This window comes from Myiozetetes cayanensis, unplaced genomic scaffold (assembly GCF_022539395.1).
Source record: "Myiozetetes cayanensis isolate MyiCay16 unplaced genomic scaffold, myiCay2020 scf204, whole genome shotgun sequence".
Taxonomy (NCBI): Eukaryota; Metazoa; Chordata; class Aves; order Passeriformes; family Tyrannidae; genus Myiozetetes; species Myiozetetes cayanensis.
The window spans coordinates 58617-74063 of NW_026087417.1; the positions used below are offsets into that span (position 1 = coordinate 58617).

The window sequence follows — 15447 nt, forward strand, 5'->3', positions numbered from 1 at the left end:
TCTTCCTGGGGCCAGGAATTTGTTATTTATGGGGTGGAATTTACCCCCCAAGGGGCAGGAATTGTAATTTGGGGGCAAAAATTGTTATTTATGAGGTGGAAATGCCCCCCTCAGGGGCAGGAACTCCTATTTATACCCCCCCAGGGCAGAAATTCCCCCCTGAGGGGCAGGAACATCCTCTCAGGGGGCAGAAATTGGTAATTTTGGGGTGGAAAAGCCCCCCTTGGGGTAGAAATGGTCATTTGGGGAGGCAGAAATTGGTATTTATGTGGTGGAATAACCCCCCCAGGGTGTAAATTCTTAACTTTTGGGGCACAAATATTCACTTGGGGGGCACAAATCATCATTTTTGGGGTGTAAACACTCCCAGAGGAGCAAAAATGCCTCCTCCCCCCCCAGGAGTGGAAATTTTGGGGGCAGAAATGGCCATTTTGGGGGTTGAATGGGCAATTTATGGGGCACAAATACCCCAAGGGGGGGGGCAATTACCCCCTTTTGTGGGGGGCTGGACCTCCCAAAGGGTGACAACACCCCCCCTCCCACGGGTTAATTACCCCCCCTGTGGTCATTAATTAAATAATTACCCCCCCAAATTTAAATTCACCCCTCGGAAATTCAAATGTCCCCCCCTGAAATTCAAATTTCCCCCAAAATTCACCCCTCAAGGGTCAAAAAGCTGCTGCCCCTCTCAGGGGGCATCTCCCCCCCACCCCCCCAGACCCCAAATCTCCCCCAACCCCCTTTGCCGCCGCCCCTCCCCACCACGCCGCCGCCGCCAAGGGGTTTTTGGGGAGGGTGTAAATGTTGGGGGTTTGGGGAGGGGTCTGCGCCGGACGCTGTTTTCTGTGAAAACTTGGCCTGGGGGAGGGGCCCCCCCGGAAAAAGCCCCTCCCCCTTTTGTATATTTTGTACATTAATAATAAACTTGTTGGAAAAAAAAAAAACAAAACAAAAAAATACAAAACAAACCAAAAAATGACCCCAGAACGGGGGATTTTGGGGTGTGTTTGTTTGTGGTGATTTGGGGGGGGGAACTTTGGGAATGGGGGGACCCACTGGGGGGATCTTGGAATTTTGGGGATTTTAGGGAATTTTGGGGATCTACCAAGAGCAGGGATTGGGGGGGATTTACTGAGGGAAATTTGGGATCTCCCAAGGGAACTTTTGGGATCTCCCAAGGGAACTTTTGGGATCTCCCAAGAGTGGGAATTTGGGGCAATGAGAGGAGGGAGGGAAATTTGGGATCTCCCAAGAGCACTTTTACATCTCCCTAGGGTGGGAATTTTGGGGTACTGAGGGGATCTCCCAAGGGAACTTTTGCATCTCCCGAGGGAAATTTTGGATCCTCTGAGGGAATTTCTGCATCTCCCGAGGGAACTTTTGCATCTCCTGTGGGAAATTTTGGGATCTCCCTAGGGTGGGAATTTTGGGGCATCAAGGGGATCTCCAAAGGGAACTTTTGCTTCTCCCAAGGGAAATTTTGGGGCAACAAGAAGAGGGAGGGAAAAGGGGAGTGGGGAATTCAGGAACCCCCCAAATTCCGGGACTTGAAAGGGCCGTGCCGGGGATGTTCCCGCTGACCCCAAAACACGTCACCACATCCCGAGCGTTGCTCCAGCGCCCTTTTTATTCCCAAGTCAAGTCCTGCAGGACCCCTTAGATCCCAGGGAAGGTCCGGCAGGACTTTCCCTGGGATCTAAAGGGCCCTGCAGGACCCCCTGTGAGCCCCTCACTCGCGGGGCCGGTGCACAACGACCTCGCCCAGCGCCTCCAGCACTTCCCTCTTGTAATCGTCGAAGTCGCCGTCGATCTGGCTCAGTCCCTGCTCCTCCACCACCCACAGCTGGCAGTTGGTCTCGGTGATCAGCCGGGCGTCGTGGCTCACCACGATCACCGCTGTGATGTCACGGTGACGTCACGGTGATGTCATAGCCTGACAAGCCACGCCCCCCGTCCTCCCTGTGGCCCCGCCCACAGCAGGCGCTTGGTGGTGACATCGCTGTCGCCGTGATGTCGTCACGGTGATGTCACCGTGATGTCATAATGCCCCCCACAAATCTGTGTCTGTCCCCCCAAGACCATCGTGACGTCATTGCTGTGACATCATCGTGGCATCATCGTGTTGTCATAATGTCCCCCAAAATCTCTGTCTGTCCCCCCAAGACCATTGTGATGTCATCGCCGTGACATCAGTGTGATGTCACAACATTCCCAAAATCTGTCTGTCCCCCCAGACCACTGTGATGTCATCGCTGTGACATCATCATGACGTCACAACGCTCCCAAAATCTGTGTCCATCCCCCCCAGACCAATGTGATGTCATCGCTGTGACATCATCATGACATCATCGTGAAATCACAACGGTCCCAAAATCTGTCCCCCCAGACCACTGTGATGTCATCGCCATGACATCATCATGACATCATCGTGACATCATAATGCCCGCCTAAAAATCTCTGTGTCCAACCCCCCCAGACCACTGTGATGTCATCGTCGTGACATCATCACGGCATCATTGGGATGTCACAATGCCCCCAAAATCTCTGTGTGTGTCCCCCCCCCACCCCCCAGACTCACCCCCCTTGTAGTCGTTGATGGCGTCGGCCAAGGCGTCGATGGACTCGATGTCCAGGTTGTTGGTGGGCTCGTCCTGGGGAGAGGGGGGTGAAAAATTTGGGATGCAGGTGGTCCAGGGGAGCCTTGGCCACGCCCCCAGCCCCATCAGCCACGCCCACAGCCCCATCAGCCATGCCCCCACTCACCAGGATCAGCACGTCGGGCTCCCGACAGGCCAGCTCTGCAAAGACCACCCGGGCCTTCTGCCCGCCTGGGGGGGAGGAGGGGCTTAGGTTGGGGAGCCACACCCACCCTCGGTGTGGCTCCACCCCCATTCTCCTCTAACCCCACCCCTTTAACCCAATTCCTTATCAAACCACACCCCCTTTTACTAAAGCCACACCCATTTCTCTCAAGCCACACCCTCTGTCACTGTAACCCCTCCCCTTTCCTCAAACCCCTCCCCCTTTCCCTCAGGCCCCACCCCCTTCCTGGCAGCCCCGCCCACCCGAGAGCTTGGCGATCTGCAGGGGTGGGCGTGGCCCTGCCCATAGCCCTGCCCCCTTCCTGGCGGCCCCGCCCACCCGAGAGCTTGGCGATCTGCAGGGTGTGGGCGTGGCCCTGCCCATAGCCCCGCCCCCTCCCTGATGGCCCCGCCCACCCGAGAGCTTGGCGATCTGCAGGGTGTGGGTGTGGCCCTGCCCATAGCCCCGCCCCCTTCCTGGCAGCCCCGCCCACCCGAGAGCTTGGCGATCTGCAGGGTGTGGTGTGGCCCTGCCCATAGCCCTGCCCCCTTCCTGGCAGCCCTGCCCACCTGAGAGCTTGGCGATCTGCAGGGTGTGGGCGTGGCCCTCGAGGCCGAAGCGCCCGAGGCACTTCCGGGCGTCCTGGTGGGGGAGGTTGAAGCTCCTCTGCAGGAACTCGGCCGCCGTCTCCTCCAGGCGCAGCTGCTCGGCCGCCTGCTGGTTAAAGAACCCCACCTTCTGCAAGGGGGGAAAGGGAGGGGTCAGGGACACACCTGGGACACACCCACACCTGAGCCTGTTGGTTAAAGAACCCCACCTTCTGCAGGGGGGGACAGGTAGGGGTCAGGGACACGCCTGGGACACACCTGGGACACACCCACACCTGAGCCTGCTGGTTAAAGAACCCCACCTTCTGCGAGGGGGGTCAGGGACACACCTGGGACACACCTGGGACACACCCACACCTGAGCCTGCTGGTTAAAGAACCCCACCTTCTGCAGGGGGGGACAGGGAGGGGTCAGGGACACACCTGGGACACACCTGAGACACGCCCAGGTGAGACACACCCACTGGGACACACCCCTGTAGGCTCCACCCCTTCTTGTCCTCTCTGAGACCACGCCCTTTCAGGCCACACCCTGCTCTGCAGAAGCTCCACCCCTTTGGGACCACACCCAAACCGGCCACACCCACCCAGTGACCACACCCGGTGAGGCCACGCCCCCCTTACCAGGCGGTGGTTCCTGCGCATCTGCCCCCGGATCTGAAAGAGAAATTTGGGGTTTTTTTTAGGGGGGCAAATCCCTCCACAACCCATCCTACAACCACTGCTTCCTCGGGGTGTCCCCTATGTTTTGGGGTGTCCCCCCCCTTATTTTGAAGTGTCCCCCCCCCAAATTTCGGGGTTCCTACCGGCGTCAGGGCCCCCGTGAGCAGCTGCAGCAAAGTGCTCTTCCCGACCCCGTTGGGGCCCACGATGCAAACTGGGGAGGGGGCAGATAAAACGTTGGGGGGGTGGTCCCGGGGACCCTGTGTTATTGTAGGGTCTCCAGGACCCCCCCCCAGTGCTGTTGTGGGGGGTTTGGGCAGGGTCTCACCTCGGGATTCCATGTCGATCCCAAAGTCCAGGTTTCGGAAAAGCAGCTCCTGCCCCTCGTACCCGAAATCCACCCCTGGGAATGGAGGGAGGAGAGGGGGGAGGGACCCCCAGAATCAGCCCTGAGACCCCTCCTGAGCTGTCCCTGAGACCCCCAAAACCCTCCCCAGCTCCCAAAACACACCCTCAGACTCCTGAAATCCCCACTGAGCCCCCCCAGAATCCCTCCCTGAGCCCCCCTAAATCACCCCTGAGATCCCCGAATCCACCCCCAGCCCCACAAAATGCCCCCTTAACAGCGTTTTACTGCCTCCCACCCACCCCAAACCCCCCTGTAACACCCTCAAAGCCCCCAAATCCCTGATAAACACCCCAAATCCTCTCTAGAGCCTCTGCACTCCCATACCGTGCAGGCCGAGGATGGGGGCTCAGGGGGCGGGTTGGGGAAGGTGAGCGCACGGTGTACTCCCCAAACTCCCCTGTAACACCCCCCAAATCCCTGATAAAACACCCCAGAGCCCCCTGCACCTCTCATACCATGCAGGCCGAGGATTGGGGCTCAGGGGCGGTGGTTGGGGAAGGTGAAGCGCACGGTGTACTCCCCAAATACCCTCTGTAACACTCCAAACCCCCCCTGTAACACCCCAAATCCCTGATAAAACACCCCAAATCCCCCCCAGAGCCCTCCATACCGTGCAGGCCGAGGATGGGGGGGCTCAGGGGGCCGGGTTGGGGAAGGTGAAGCGCACGGTGTACTCGCGGGGCCGTTTGAGCAGCTCGGGCGCCTCGGCCGCCTCCTCGTCCGGGGCCTTGCGGCGACACTTCTGCTGCTTCCGCGTCAGGGCCTCCTTCGTCTGCTTCTCCTGGGGGGAGAGGGCAGGGATCCACTGGGATCCACCGTGGGATCCACTGGGATCCACCCTGGAATCCACTGGAACCCCCCCACACGAAACATGGCCCCCAGGAACACCTTGGGATCCAACCTGGCCCCCAGATCCCTCTGGATCCCTGAAGTGGATCCACCCAGGGATCTGCTGGATCCCCTCCACACCCAACACTGGATCCCCCAGAGGAGCTGGGCTGGGAAATGGGATCCAATCCCGACAATCCCATGGGATAACACCCCTAAAATCCTCCTTCTCCATCCCAAACCCCTCCCAGATCCCCACAGTGGATCCCTGCTCAGATCCCACCAAGAACTGGGATCCCCCCCCACTGGGATTTTCGGGCTCTCAGAGCACGACCCAGGCAGGGGCCACCCCCCCAACACGCCAGTGGATCCCAGTGGGTCCCAGTGGGTCCCACTCACGGCCTGCTTGGTGGATTTCCCGCCGGCCTTGAGGTCCCGGAGCTTCTTCTCCTGCTTCTCAAACTGCTTGAGCAGCTCCTTCTGCTTCTGCTGGTACATCTTCTTGAAGGTCACTGCAGGGGGATCCACCCAGATCAGGGGGGTCCAGGGGGATCCAGGGGATCGGGGGAATTGGGGGGGCTCAGGGATCAGGGGGGATCAGGGAGAATCACTCACTGTAGTTGCCCCGGTAGTAGTGCAGCCGTTGGGAGTCCAGGTGGATGATGTCGGTGCAGACGTCGTCCAGGAACCCCTGGTCGTGGGAAACCACCAGCAGGGTCTTCTTCCAGGACTGGAGGTAACTGGGAACAGGGAGGGGGGGAGATCAGGGACCACCCCATGTGCCCTCCTCCACATCTGTACCCCCGTGTGCCCCCCTTGCCCCCCCATATCCCTTCTCTTTGTCCCCCCTTTATCCCCCATATCCCCCCTTGTCCCTGCCCCCCAGCTCCCACCATGTCCCTCTTTGTCCCCCCATGTCCCCCCTACCCCCTTTGCCCTTCCTTGTGCCCTGTCCCCCCCATCCCTCCTGTCCCCCTCCTGTCCCCCCTCACTCTCAGTGTGCCCCCACCCCTTGTGTCCCTGTGTGCCACCCCTTTGTCCTTGTGCCCCCATCCCCCTGTGCCCCCTGCCCCTGTCCCCAGTGCCCCCCATCCCCTGTGCCCCCTCCTGTCCCCCCTCGTCCCCAGTGCCCCCGTCCCCTTGTCCCCTCCTGTCCCCCTGTGCCCCCTGCCCCCTGTCCCCAGTGCCCCCCATCCCCAGTGTCCCCTCCTGTCCCCCTGTCCCCACTTGTTGAGCCAGATGACGGCGTTCAGGTCCAGGTGGTTGGTGGGCTCGTCCAACATCAGCAGCGTGGGCTCCATGAACAGGGCCCTGGGGGGGTCACCTGAGTCACCTGGGGGGTCCCTCCCTCACCTGGGGGGTCCCAGGACCCTCGTGGAGGGGGTGACTCACCTGGCCAGGCTCACCCTCATCCTCCACCCCCCTGAGAACTTCCTGGTGGCCCGGTTCTGCATCTCGGGGTTGAAGCCCAGCCCGGCCAGGATCCGGCGGGCCTTGGGCTCTGCCGCGGCTGCGCCGATGGCTCGGAGCTCCTCGTACACCTGGGGGGCACAGGGGACACCTGGTGACCTTTGGGAACCATCTGGGGGTGATCTGGGGGTGATTTGGGGGTGATCTGGGGCCTCGGGCTCTGCCGTGACCGCGCTGATGGCACAGAGCTCCAGGGGTGTGCAGGTGAGACTTTGGGTGTCCCTAGGTGTCCCAGGTGTGTCTCAAATGTCCCCAGCTGTCCCAGGTGTGACCCAGCTGTGTCCAGGTGTGTCCCAAGTGTGTCCCAGCTGTCCCAGGTGTGTCCCAGCTGTGTCCCAGGTGTCCCAGCTGCCCCAGGAGCCTCCCTGGTACCTTCTCGAGCCTCTCAGCGGCCGCGTCGTCTCCGCGTTCCAGCAGCGCCTGGAGCTGCTTCTCCTCCTCCAGTAGCCGCAGCCGCTTCGTGTCCGCCCGCAGCACGGCCTGCACGGCGGGGGTGTCGTCGGCCACCACCTCTGGGGGACGGGGCGGGCACAGGGCGGGCACAGGTGAGCTCAGGTGGGGCACAGCTGACCCCCAGGTGCCCCCAGGAGCGCCCACCTCGCTCGCGGAGCAGCACGTCAATGTCGGGAGGGACAATCAGGACCCCCCTCAGGTGCCCCCAGAGCCTTTCCGGCACTCCTGGTGCCCCCTAGGTGCCCCCAAGCCCCTCCCAGGTGCCCCCAGCCCCCAGGTGTCCCCAGTCCCCTGCAGGCCCCCCCAGGAGCGCCCACCTTGCTCGCAGAGCAGCACGTCGATGTTGGGGGGGATGCTCAGTGCCCTGTTCGCGATGTGCTTCAGCAGCGTCGTCTTCCCTTTGCTGCCTCCAAGAAAAGCACCCCAAAACCGGGAGGATCAGCCCCAAACCGGGGGGGTTGAGACTCCCAGGGACCCCCAAGGACCCCCAGCCCCCCAGATTTGAGGGTCTCACCCACCCGTTGGGCCCCACGAGGCCGTAGCGCCGGCCGGCCACGATGTACAGGTCAGCATTGACGAACAGCTCCTTCCCGTGCGCTGAGATGCTGAACTTCTCCAGCTGGGGGGGGGCAAAGAGGGGCTCAGGGACCCCCCAAAACCCACCCCAAATACCACAGACAGCCACCGCCAACCAGGGACCCCCTGAGTTCAACCAGGGACCCCCTGAGCTCAACCAGGACCCCCCAAAGCCATCCACAGGCGTCCAACTCCTCTGGGGACCCCCTGAACTTCTCCAGCTGGGGGGGGGCAAAGAGGGGCTCAGGGACCCCCCAAAACCACCCCAAATACCACAGACAGCCACCACCAACCAGGGACCCCCTGAGCTCAACCAGGGACCCCCTGAACTCAAACAGGGACCCCCTGAACTCAAACAGGGACCCCCCAAACCCACCCACGGGCGTCCAACTCCTCTGGGGACCACCTGAACTTCTCCAGCTGGGGGGGGGGCAAAGAGGGGCTCAGGGACCCCCCAAAAACCACCCCAAACCCCACTGGGAAGCCAACGCCACCCAGGGACCCCTCAAATCCCACAAGGACCAGAGATGGGTCTCCTGAAGCTGATTTTGAGGTTCCCAAGAGGGTCTTTGTGTCCCCCCCCCAACCCAATTTTGAGGCTCCCCGAGGGTTTTTGGGTGTCCCAAAGCCGATTTTGGGGCTCCCCGAGGGTTTTTGGGTGTCCCAAAGCCGATTTTGGGGCTCCCTGGGGGTTTTGGGGTCTCCTGAAGCCGATTTTGGGGCTCCCGGGGGGCTCTGACGCCCACCTTGATGTCGGAGGCGTTCTCCAGCATGGCCTGGCGGGACGAGAGCTCGGCCTGGGACACCGAGAAGTCGCCGTCGGCGGCCACCGCGGCCGCTCTCATGGTGGCCACCTGCCTCTCATACTCCAGCTGGGCAGGGCGGGGGCGTGGTCAGCCAGGGGACACGCCCACAGGGCTGGGACACGCCCACAGTGCTAAGCCACACCCCCATGATAGACCACACCCCTATGGTAAACCACACCCCCATGATAAACCACACCCCCTGATAGACCACACCCCCATGATAGACCACACCCCTATGGTAAACCACACCCCCATGATAAACCACACCCCCATGATAAACCACACCCCCATAATAGACCCCCCATGATAAACCACACCCCATGATAGACCCCACCCCATGATAAACCACACCCCATGATAGACCACACCCCATGATAGACCACACCCCCATGATAGACCACACCCCCATGATAGACCCCACCATGATAAACCACACCCCATGATAGACCACACCCCATGATAGACCACACCCCATGATAGACCACACCCCATGATAGACCACACCCCATGGCAGACTACACTCCATGATAGACCACACCCCCATGATAGACCACACCCCTATGGTAAACCACACCTCATGATAGACCACACCCCCACCAGCCACACCCCCTGACAGATCACACCCCATAATAAACCACACCCCCATAATAAACCACACCCCCATGACAGACCACACCCTCATAATAGACCACACCCCCATGATAGACCACACCCATAATAGACCACACCCATGATAGACCACACCCCATGATAGACCACACCCCCATGATAGACCACACCTCATAATAGACCACACCCCCATGATAGACCACACCCCCATGATAGACCACACCCCCATGATAGACCACACCCTCATAATAGACCACACCCCATGATAAACCACACCTCCTTGATAAACCACACCTCCTTGATAAACCACACCCCATGATAGACCACACCCCATGATAGACCACACCCCCATGGTAAACCACCCCCCCATGATAAACCACACCCCATGTTAACCACACCCCCATGATAGACCACACCCCATGATAAACCACACACCCATGATAGACCACACCCCATGATAAACCACACCCCATGATAAACCACACCCCTGTAATAAACCACACCCCCATGACAAACCACACCCCATGATAAACCACACCCCCACCAGCCACACCCAAAAACCCCTAAGCCACGCCCTCACAGCAAAAGCCACACCCACTCGAGCCACCCCCAAGCCACGCCCTCACAGCAAAAGCCACACCCACTCGAGCCACCCCCAAGCCATGCCCTCAGCATAGAGCCACACCCCTTTAAGCCCCACCCCTGTCACACCTCCTTAGGCCCCACCTCTCATGCACAGGCCCTGCCCCCCTCAGGCCCCACCCTCTCAGGCCCCGCCCCCTCACCATCTTCTTCATCTTCTTCTTCTCCTTCTTGCTGACCCGCGGGTCGGGCCCCACCTTCGGCCCAGACCCCTCCTCATCCTCCTGCTCGGGGGGGACCCCAGAACATGTCAGAGACCCCCCAGACCCACCAGGGACCCCCCATAACCCCAGGGACCCCCAAACTCACCAGGGACCCCCAGACCCACCAGGGACCCTCCCAGACTCACCAAGGGACCCCCCAAACATCCCTAGGGAACCCCCCAGACCCCTCAAAGATTCCCCCATAACCCTGAGGGCACCCCAAAACCCCCTCAAGGACCCCCACCCAGACCCATCAGGGACCCCCAGCCCACCCCTCATCCCCCAGGACCCCCCCAGAGCCCCTCAGGGGGTCTCCACTCACGCCCTCGCTCCCTTTCCGGGGCTCTTCGGCCTCGTCCTCCTCCTCTTCCTCCTCATCCCCTCTCAGAGCCAGGAACTTGTTCTGCTTTTAGGGGGCACAACCACATTGGGGGGGTCTCAGCCCCCTAAAAAAACCCAAAACCTCCTCGGGGGGGTCCAAAACCTCCCCCCTCCTCACCTTCCCCCCTTTGGGCTTCGCCTCCTCCTCGGAGCCTTCGGCCTCATCCTCGCTGGGAGCTTTGCCCTGGAGGGAAGAGGGGGAAAAACCCCCCAAAATAAGGACCCCTCCAAATTCAGAGACCCCCAAAATGTGGGTGGGACCCCCAAAACATCTGTGAGACCCCTCCTCACCTTCTGCTTCCCTTTGGGCTTCTCGCTCTTGTGGCCCTTCCTCTTCTTCTTCTCCCCCTCCTCCTCCTCCTGCTGCAATCCCAGACAATTCCCAGGTTTTTGGGGGTTTGGGACGGTTCCATCCCCTTTCCCCAGGACCTCCAGGGACCCCAAATGATCCCCACCTTGTTGTTCTTGCCCTTGGGGGGCCGGGGGGCTTCGCTCCCCCTCTTGTCCTGCTCCTCCTCCTCGTCCTCCTCGCTCTGCTCCCGGCTCAGCGCCGCGAACACGTTCCCACCCTGGCATGAAAGAGGGGAAATGGGGGGCTCTGGGACCCCAAAATACACCCCAAACACATCCCCACACCCCCCCAACCCCCGAGGATCCCAGTTTTAACCCCCCAAATTTTGGGTCTTGTCTTTAATTGCCCCACTTTGAGTCGCTCTCCCTCCCTTTGGGGTTCCCCCCTCTTGTTTTGGGGTCTTTTCCCCAAGTTTTGGGACACCCCCATCCTCCATAATTTGGGGTCCCTCGCCTCTATCTCGGGGTCTTTTATGGCCCCTTCCCCATATTTTCAGGTTTCTCCTCCATATTTAACAGCCTTCCCCTTATTTTGGGGTCTCTCCCCCCATTTTGGGGTTTTCCCCCTCCATTTTGGGGTCTCTCCCTTTCCATTTTGTGGTCCCTCCCTGTATTTAGAAGTTCCTCGATATTTTAGACCCCTTCTTTTAGGCTCCTCCCCTATTTTGGATCCCCTCCCACTACTTTAAGCCCCTCCCCCACAGCTTTGCCCCCTCCCCCAATTTTAACCTAGCCCCCCCCCCCAAAACTCACCTTCCTCCTCCTCCCTCCTTTCCTGGGGGCCACCACTGTGGGAAAGTTTTGGGGGGTGGGGGATCACTGATTGTGTCCCCCCCCAGCCCTGGGGGTCTCGGGTACCCCCCAGGACCCCCCAGTTCTCCTCCCTGACCTTCCTCCTCCTCCTCCTCGGAGTCAGCGGCCGCCAGGGCCTGGAGGCGCCGCTGCAGCTCCTCCTCCTCGGGCTCAGGCTCCGCCCCCGGGCGTGGCCGCGGCTCCTTCCGGCGCTCCCGCTTCCGCCGGGACCCCTAATTAGCGGTGGGAGCGTTAATTAGCCTTTCAGCAGGCTCTAATTAGCCAATCCCCTCCCCTTTAGACCTTACCACTCCCCATTTAGCCCCTCCCCCTGCAGCCCCACCCTTTTTAGCCTCTCCCTTTCAACCCCACCCTTTTAGCCCCTCCCCCTCTAACCACACCCTTTTTAGCCCCTCCTCCTTCAGCCACACCCTTTTTAGCCCCTCCCCTTCAGCCACACCCTGTTTAGCCCCTCCCCTTCCTGCCACACCCCATTTGGCCCCTCCCCCACCCCTTTTTAACCCCTCCCCCCCCTCCAAACCCACCTGGGGGGGCCCCTCCTTGTCGTGGGCCGGGGGGGCCTCGTTTTTGGGGGGGGGTTTCTCCTCCTCCGCCAACTCCTCGAAGAACTGGGGGGACACAGGGGGGGTCAGGGGAGGTCAGAGGGGGGTCAGGATTTTGGGGAGGGTCCCAGGGGTCAAAGGTCACTCACGGATTTCTTGCCCCGCCGGTCCTTCTTGCCCTTCTTGACGGGCTGGTCTGGGGAGGGGGAGGGGAAAAAAAAGGGGGGTCAGGGAGGGGCCACCCCCCCATGTCGGGCTGAGGGGTTGTGGGACCCCCCCCTCAGAGGGTGAAATCCCCCCAAAAGTGGGGTTATTTCACCCCAAAAGGGTTGATTTTGCCCCCAAAATGTCAATTCTACCCCCCCCCCAAAAAAGGGGTGGTTTCCCCCAAAAAGGGCTCAGTTCTCCCAAAAAAACTTCAACCCTCCAAAAAAAGAATCGAAAGACCCCCAAAATGGTTGAATCTCCCCCCCCAAATGGATTAAAAGACCCCACAAAGGGTGAATTGGCCCTCCCCAAACATTCACCCTCCTAAAACGATCAAACCCTGACCCCACACGGGGGATCCCCCCAAAAAAGGATCAATTCACCCCCAAAGGCTCCGGGGGGTCCCGCTGGCCCCTCAGAGCCATCCTGGGGGTCCCACACAGGGGGTCCCACCCTGAGGGTCCCACGGAACGGGGGGGTTCAGGGGGGGGTTCCATCCCGGCGGTCCCATCCCGGGGGTCTCCCCCCCCCGATCCCTCCCGCGAGGGTCCCGTGTTGGGGGTCCGGTTTTGGGGTCCCATTTTGGGGTCCGATTTTGGGGTCCGATTTTGGGGTCCGGTTTTGGGGTCCGATTTTGGGGTCTGGTTTTGGGGTCCCGTTTTGGGGTCCGGTTTTGGGGTCTGGTTTTGGGGTCCGGTTTTGGGGTCCGGTTTTGGGGTCCTGGTTTTGGGGTCCGATTTTGGGGTCCGTTTTGGGGTCTCACCGTCGCCCCCCCCCTTCCATTCCTCCTGTTTGGGCCCCGCCGGTCGCGCTCCCTTCGGCATGGCTGGGCACCGGGCACTGCGCATGCGCCGCCACCGCGCCGCGCCGCTTCCGGGCCGTGCCTCCTTCCCATTGGTTCACCGCGCACTTAGCCCAGCCCATCTCTCCTTTATTATAGCTTCCATTGGTTCTTTGCGTTCGCCCCGCCCTCCCATGTGGCGACGCGCTCTCCCATTGGTTCTCCGCTCCGTGTGGCGACTCGTTGTCCCATTGGCTCTCTCTGTGGCTTATCCCGCCCCCTCCTGAGGTAACACGCTCTCCTACTGGTCAGCGGGTGAGACTCGCTGCTATTGGTTGCTTTGCACGTCAGTCATGCCGCGGCTCTGAGGCGGCTCCGCCTCCCATTGGCTCCTCCCCGCGCGCCGCCCGCTCCTATTGGTGGGTCGCGGCCACGCCCCCGTCACGTGACCGCTCCCCGCCTCCCTCAAGTCATGCCCCGCAAACGCCCGTTCAGCGCCAAGAGGAAAAAACAGCAACTGCGGGACCGGCGGGAGAGGAAACGGGGAGGTGGGAAACGGGGGAAACACCGGGAATGGGAGGGGGAAATACCGGGAACGGGGGGGGGGAAAATACCGGGAATGGGGAGGGAGAGGGAGAGGAAACGGGGAGGTGGGAAAGGGGGTGGAAACATCCGGAATTGCGGGGGGAAAAATACCAGGAACGAGGAGGAAAATAGCAGGAAGGGGTGGGGAAAACATCGGGAATTGGGAGGTGAAAATATTGGGAATGGGCAGGTAAAACCAGAAGGACCCCCGGTGTGGGGGGCACTGAGAGGGCCCGGGACCCCCGGGCTGGGGTTCCTGGGACCCCCCTGATCACCCCCCTCCCACCCACAGATGCCCCGGGGGGACCGGACTCGGGCCCCGGCAGCCGCAGCGGGAGCCGCGAGAGGAGCAGCGATGGGACCTCCGGGGACCCTCCCGGGGACCCCCCGGGACCTCCCCGGCGCCACGACCCCGGCAGGTACCCGGGGGGGAGCCGAGGTGGGGTCTGCAGGTGCCACCCACCTTCTGGGGGCGGATCCGGGGCGGTCCTGGGGGCTGGAGGTGCCCCCCAGGCTCCAGATGCATCTGGGAGGTCCAGGAGGGGGGGGGCGTCCTGGCAGTAGGTGGGGGGTCCTGGCAGTGGGTGGGGGGTCCTGGGCATTGTGTGACCCCCTCTGTGCCCCCCCAGGTTCCGTCTCCAGCTGGGGGGGCCCCGGGCACAGGCCCTGGCGCAGCGCCGGCGTCGGGCACAGGAGGAGCCCCTGGAGCTGCTCCCGGAGAGCGCCCTGGAGCTGGACCCTGACACCCTCTACGGGCCTGGTGAGGGGGCAAAGGCCCCCCCGGGGGGGGCAAATATACCCCAGGGGGGGTAAATGGGACACAGGAGGGGGGAAGGTGGCATTTGGAGGGCGGTAAGAGGTGCCCTGGGAGGTGGGAAGGGACCCTGGGGCAGGAGATGTGGTGCCAGGGAGGGGGCAAATGGTGTCTGGGATGGGATGAATTGCCCCAGGGAGGGGTAAATTGCTCCTGGAAGGGGTGGAAGTGGTCCCAGGAGGGGTAAATGATTCCCCCAGGGCTGGATTTCCCCCGGAGACCCCCCTGGAGCTTCGCCATGAGCCCCCAGGAGCTGCGGGCGCGGGAGGAGGCGGCGTTTGGGGCCTTCCTGAGGAGCCTCCGTGAGGGGAACCCCCCCGGCACACGAGGGGGGGGACAACGATGGGGACGAGGAGGGCGGCGGCCTGGCCCCCTTTGAGCACAACCTGGAGGTGAGGGGAGGGCTGGGGAGGGGAGTAAGGAAGATGGGGGGAGATAGGGAGGTGGGAGGGGGTTGAAGGGATTTGGGGGTCTGGGAGGGGGAGTTGAAGAAATGGGGAGATGGGGAGGTAGGAGGGGGCTAAAGGCACTTGGGGGTCTCTGGGGAGGTGGGAGGGGGCTAAAGGCACTTGGGGGTCTCTGGGGAGGTGGGAGGGGGCTAAAGGGACTTGGGGGTCTCTGGAGAGGTGGAGAGGGGTTTTAAGAGACTTGTGGGTCTGCCCCCCCCCCAGACGTGGCGCCAGCTCTGGAGGGTGCTGGAAATGTCCGACATCATCCTGCTCATCACTGACGCCCGGCACCCGGTGAGGAGGGAACCGGGACCACTCTGAGTGCCCCGGACCACCCAGACCCCCCTGTGCCCCCCAGGATGGGGGTCCCCAAACCCTCCCCAGCCCCTCTGACCCCCCCGTCCCTGCGTTATCCCCCCAGGTGCTGAACGTGCCCCCCGCCCTGGCTGCGCACGT

The 15447-nt window shown here is 61.8% G+C and overlaps 2 protein-coding genes across 2 annotated transcripts; one reads left to right on the plus strand and one right to left on the minus strand.

Annotated features, from left to right (window-relative positions):
* Positions 1-1633: 1633 nt before the first annotated feature.
* On the minus strand, positions 1634-13187 carry ABCF1 (ATP binding cassette subfamily F member 1). Its single transcript, XM_050317945.1, is given in 27 exon segments — positions 1634-1896; positions 2579-2651; positions 2764-2828; positions 3372-3540; positions 4034-4066; positions 4216-4286; positions 4401-4475; positions 5092-5124; positions 5127-5262; positions 5709-5821; positions 5925-6049; positions 6537-6620; positions 6702-6850; positions 7152-7291; positions 7550-7635; positions 7751-7851; positions 8555-8680; positions 10009-10089; positions 10391-10474; positions 10568-10633; positions 10741-10812; positions 10905-11018; positions 11554-11588; positions 11690-11825; positions 12138-12221; positions 12305-12351; positions 13126-13187. Coding segments are annotated over 27 exon segments (2526 nt in total). The 5' UTR covers position 13187; the 3' UTR covers positions 1634-1729.
* Positions 13188-13565: 378 nt separating this feature from the next.
* Positions 13566-15447, plus strand: GNL1 (G protein nucleolar 1 (putative)). Its single transcript, XM_050317938.1, has 6 exons — positions 13566-13691; positions 14021-14147; positions 14358-14488; positions 14743-14934; positions 15214-15285; positions 15413-15447. Exons 1-4 carry the CDS (start codon positions 13616-13618, stop codon positions 14919-14921), a joined length of 513 nt encoding a protein of 170 aa, XP_050173895.1. The 5' UTR covers positions 13566-13615; the 3' UTR covers positions 14922-14934; positions 15214-15285; positions 15413-15447.

Bases quoted from the DNA above. Each gene is read 5' to 3' on its own strand.
- GNL1 (XM_050317938.1), top strand. From the start codon at position 13,616: ATGCCCCGCAAACGCCCGTTCAGCGCCAAGAGGAAAAAACAGCAACTG. The intron at 13,692-14,020 runs GTGGGAAACGGG...TCCCACCCACAG, and splicing joins GCGGGAGAGGAAACGGGGAG to ATGCCCCGGGGGGACCGGAC. The intron at 14,489-14,742 runs GTGAGGGGGCAA...TGATTCCCCCAG, and splicing joins TGACACCCTCTACGGGCCTG to GGCTGGATTTCCCCCGGAGA.